At 33.7% G+C, this 4900-nt stretch overlaps 1 protein-coding gene across 1 annotated transcript in view; it reads left to right on the top strand.

Annotated features, from left to right (window-relative positions):
* Nucleotides 1–2962: 2962 nt before the first annotated feature.
* The window catches only part of LOC137746513 (annexin D3-like), a 2532-nt gene continuing 594 nt past the window's right edge, over nucleotides 2963–4900 (top strand). Inside the window, exons 1-5 of the mRNA XM_068486537.2 lie at nucleotides 2963–3322; nucleotides 3792–3937; nucleotides 4103–4330; nucleotides 4522–4734; nucleotides 4836–4900. The exon at nucleotides 4836–4900 is cut by the window's right edge and continues 25 nt beyond it. Of these exons, the coding sequence (XP_068342638.1) occupies nucleotides 3142–3322; nucleotides 3792–3937; nucleotides 4103–4330; nucleotides 4522–4734; nucleotides 4836–4900 (833 nt within the window). The 5' untranslated portion in view covers nucleotides 2963–3141. The remainder of the gene's footprint in view (nucleotides 3323–3791; nucleotides 3938–4102; nucleotides 4331–4521; nucleotides 4735–4835) is intronic.

Raw genomic sequence — 4900 nt, 5'->3', positions numbered from 1 at the left:
CATTGTGATTCTTTTAGTAAGTATCACGATTCACATATGTTTTAATAGGGATTTTGTGCTAATCTTGTCCGATAAACAAAAGTATCACGACAATCTTTACGATTTTTTTTTATTTTTTTGCATTTGAATGCTAGCACATTAATATAATCTAATTTTAATTTATTTCCGTCACCTTCCTCAATTTAAGAGGCTATTAACAATATTATAGGTAACAATTTCAAATGAGACATCGTGTTATCCCAAGATGGAATTTACAATGTTGAGGAACTATCATTTCCCAAAAAATAAATAGAGTTTTAACGAAAAGCTCGCGGTACTGTTCACTTTAACGAAAAACCACATTTTTACACTAAAGAGTCAATCCTGACACTATTTACTTTACCTTTTATTTTGTCATTATCGTTAAAACTCAAAGTTTTCAAACTATTTTCATTAGTTTTCCTAAAAATAAATGGCCGACGAGTTGGTTGGCTATTGACAAAATTTTCAAGTACATATTCAAATGATCGAGTAAGTAAAAATATGAAATTATTTATGAATCCGGATTCTCGTCGGATATTCTTTGTGAGGATTCTAAGAATCCGTGAATCGTGTCTATTTATGCAGTCAGAAATTATTTTACACGATTTACGGATAAGATCCTTACTAAAAGGATCCGAAGAGGATCCTGTTGGATTATTTATAGACCTAAACTCAATTTCGTAAGTAAAAGTAAGGGATATTTTTGGTCTAAGAATGCCCTGAAAAACAAAGTTGCAAAATATTCCCACAATATGTATGGGCGATCAATTATGTAAGCAGTCTTCTTTCTTAGTGTTGGCCCCTTGTAGTATATAGACGTCATTACACATGACACTTTATTGCAGTGACATTTCACCAATTTTCCTCATCTCTTATATTTAATAATTTAACTCACTAACATTGTTGGTTGTCAAATAAATAAAAAATGGTAATCTTGTTTTTTTATGAAGATATTATGGGATCTTACCAAGCTTGTTTGTTGAAAGTTGTTACTGCACTCAAACTGACATGTGTTTTATTATGGCCTTTATATCCCTATCAAACCAGCTATTATAATAACGCACCAGAAAAATATCTATATATGCATTGATGAATGATTACGATATTGAAATTGATGTTTATTGCTCGGAAAGGGCTTGGAGAAATGAGAATTTGGTAACCGACTGAATGTGCATTTGTAGTGGATGCAAATTGAAGAATAAAAAATCTCCATGGTGAACAGAAAAGTAACAAAAGTTTGTGGTCTCTAGTGTTAAAAGCACAATTTACAGGGTGCAGTTATATTTTGGACAAACACGTGCAGGGACTTTTTCTTTGCTAGGATTGCCCTATTTATTTTATTTTCATTACTTGTTTGGTAACCAAGAAAAGTACCTTGTAGCAGTAGCACTAAAGGGTGAGTTCAATTAGGGATGACAATTCTAACCGTTAAATTTGATAATTGTGGATAACCGTCTGAATGGATTGAATTTGGGTATGGAAATTCGGTTATATTTTGGGTATGGGAAAAAACCGTGAATATTATTTAGTTATGGTTTTAGATATAGTTATAGGGATCCCCAATCCATATCCGTACCTAAATCCGAACCGAATAATATATAATATTAAAGTATTATATAATATATGTATATATATATATATATATATATATTCATTATTCACCGACATTATATAATATATGTGTGTGTGTATATATTCATTATTCACCGACTATTAACTTGGGAATACAAAAATTGCATTATTCACCGACTATTAACTTGGGAATACAAAAATTGCATTGTGTGAGTTGCATTTTATGGCAAAGTTCAATAGTTTTTATATGAATCAAAATCTATCAGAATTTAATGGTATTTATGGGCGATATCAAAGATCAACCAACATTATCAATGTTTAGCTTTAATATACATGCTCCACAAGATCCATTAATTAAATCATTTTATACATCAAATATTTAATAACGAAAGTAATATTTACTAAATTATCATGTGTCAATTGGGTGAATATATTTTTTGTACTAACGAAGATGGATATAACCATTAACCGATAGGGAATACGTTATTCAGTGGGTATGGTTATGGATAATACCTGATGGTTAATTTGCGGTTATGGATATAATTAATTTTCATGGTTATGAGGATGGATGTAACATTTCTGTTCCCAAACCGATCCATTGCCATCCCTAAGTTCAATCCTCTTACTTTTTTCCTTACCTTAGTTGTGTAAAATTGCGGGTTAGCAATATAAATTTTTAAATTCAAGTTTGGCCAATGTAGTTCATGCTATACATGTAAGGCTCACTGAGGGCATGTCCAACGATGCAAAATGATTTAAAATCCGTATTTGCATTTTTGGTTGACCAAAAAGTTTTTCAATGAAAAGATGTAAAATAAACATCTTGGTCAGAAAAAGGAAATAAAAACCTAACGTAAACATACTTTTTACATTTTCAATGGTGCGTCCTGGTTCTGCAATCAAAGAGAGAGAATTAAATGAGATTGTAAATTTACATCTCTCTCGTTAGAGTAGAACTCCATTCTAGATTTACAAAAAATGTAGAATTAATGAGATATAAATATGATTTTGCATCTCTTCATTTTGATAAAAATGACGTTTTTAATAGATTAATATCAAATATCAATAAGTCAAGTTCAGAATCGACGACCAATATTAAGTATAAAAAAAAAGTGATATAATGAAATTAATTTTTTTTACAATGATATATTTACTTTAAACGGTGAGAGAAAATAACTCAACACATAACACGTCATCATTGGTCATAATCTCTAAAAATCAACAAAACGGCTAAGTCAAAATTGTCATAATTCCGCAACGTACAAATACCAAATTGTTACAAATAAAAACACGAGTTAACCATCTTAAAATCGTAATGTTCAGGTACTAGAATGGAATTAAATAGCCTCAAAATATTTCATCGCAAATCAGGGGTAGTCATGTACATTCAAAATATATAAGATTTAGGGGCAACTTTTCTCTTGGTCTGAACTAAGGGCAAAATTGTGAATATGAAAAGATGATGATACAAAATCTTTGATTTTCCAGCGAAGGTTGAGGCGGAAGAAGAGCAAGAAAAAAACTGAATAAGGAGAAGGACACGGCTAAATGCGGAGGTTCTTTGGTAAAAAGCGTACCTCGTCACTTCCCAAACAAAACGCTTCGACTGGAAGCTCAGCTTCAGAGAAAGATTACAAGCTGCTGAGCGGATCAATGGGCAGTCTCAAAATACCAGAAACTGTTCCTCCTCCCGACCAAGACTGTCAGAGACTCAAAAAAGCCTTTGATGGTCTTCTTCTCACTCACTCACTCACTCTTACACATGATTCAATTAGTATTTACGATGGTTTCGATGAATGGTTCTGCGTCTGTCTTTGAATGTTTTATTCAATGGCTGAACTGGGTTAGCGAAGTTGGCTAGAATAGTGTGTTGGCTCGTTCTGCACTTTGAATTCCTGTCGATAAACTTTAGGCTGGATTAGATTAGAATATCGCTTTGTCGAAGAAAAGAAAGTTTTATTCAATCTTGGTTCACCAACTTTGTTGGGTTACGATGAGATTTCTGAATCTCTTTCTGAAATTTGAATGGAAGGAGTTTTGATTTCTTCATGGTTTTTAATTGGATGAAACATTTGTGGCTTTATTATGCATGTCACCATCTTCTCTTATCTCTATTTTTTTTTTTTTTCTTGATGCAAAAGAATATGATTATTTTATATAAAATTGATTTTATTAATTTTTATTGTAAATGGATATAGGATTTGGAACGGACGAGGATGCTGTGATATGGATATTAGGACACAGGAATGCAAGCCAAAGGAGGGAAATAAAAAACACCTACCAACAGCTTTACAATAAATCCCTCATCGATGATCTCCAATCTGAACTTTCGGGAGATTTCAGAGTAATTTCTCCAACCCTTTATGCATCAAATTTCGGTCTTAAAACGAGTAACTGAATTCATCGAGTCGCAGATTTAATCCTTCATAAGAATGTCATGTTGTTATTATTTTTATTGATGTTCTTCCATTGGTTTATTCGTAACAATTCAAGTAATGATGCGTAACAGGATGCGGTAATTTTGTGGACATGTGATCCTCCCGAAAGGGATGCTAAGTTGGCGAGAGTTGTACTGACGAAGAAGAAGAAAGTTGTAAAACACCTAAAAGTGTTGGTTGAGATAGCTTGTGCATCTTCGCCGAGCCACTTGATGGCAGTGAGGCAGGTCTACAGTTCACTGTTTGATTGTTCACTTGAGGAGGACATTGCCTCAACCATTTCCCTCCCAACCAGAAAGGTAAAATCATATTTACCTCTCTCAAGAACAGCAGATTCAAATTTTTGGTAAATAGTCGTCATTATGATGCTTGGCAACTACTAACAGTTCGTCTGGAAATATCCTAAAAATCGGTGAAGATTCCCAAATTAATCGTCTTATGTTCCACTCTTACGTTGCATCCTATTGACTCATCATGCCGGTTGGCACAGCTTCTCGTTGGTTTAGTGACCTCCTACAGGTACGACAAACAGCTGGTGGATACAGGCATTGCCGATTCAGAGGCATCTAGGTTACACGAAGCCATTGAAACAAAGCAATATGATCACGATCATGTTGTTTGGATACTCAGCACAAGGAACTTCTTTCAGCTCAGAGCAACATTTGAGTGCTACAAACAAAAGTATGGACATTCCATTGACCAGGTATTTATCACCTCTACTTCTGCACCCTTCACTAGTCAGAATACTTGCGTTCTTTTCAATCCCTTGTTCTTCCGTTCAGAACTTGGCACTTTTCTTGACAGGACATTAAGAGTTGTGGCAATGGAGAATTGGAATCTCTCTTGATAGCGGTATATTGGTGCATAGC

The sequence above is a fragment of the Pyrus communis genome, chromosome 2 (genome assembly GCF_041283825.1).
Source record: "Pyrus communis isolate YQ-2024b chromosome 2, ASM4128382v1, whole genome shotgun sequence".
NCBI classification, from domain to species: Eukaryota; Viridiplantae; Streptophyta; class Magnoliopsida; order Rosales; family Rosaceae; genus Pyrus; species Pyrus communis.
This window is presented reverse-complemented; position numbering and strand designations above follow the sequence as displayed.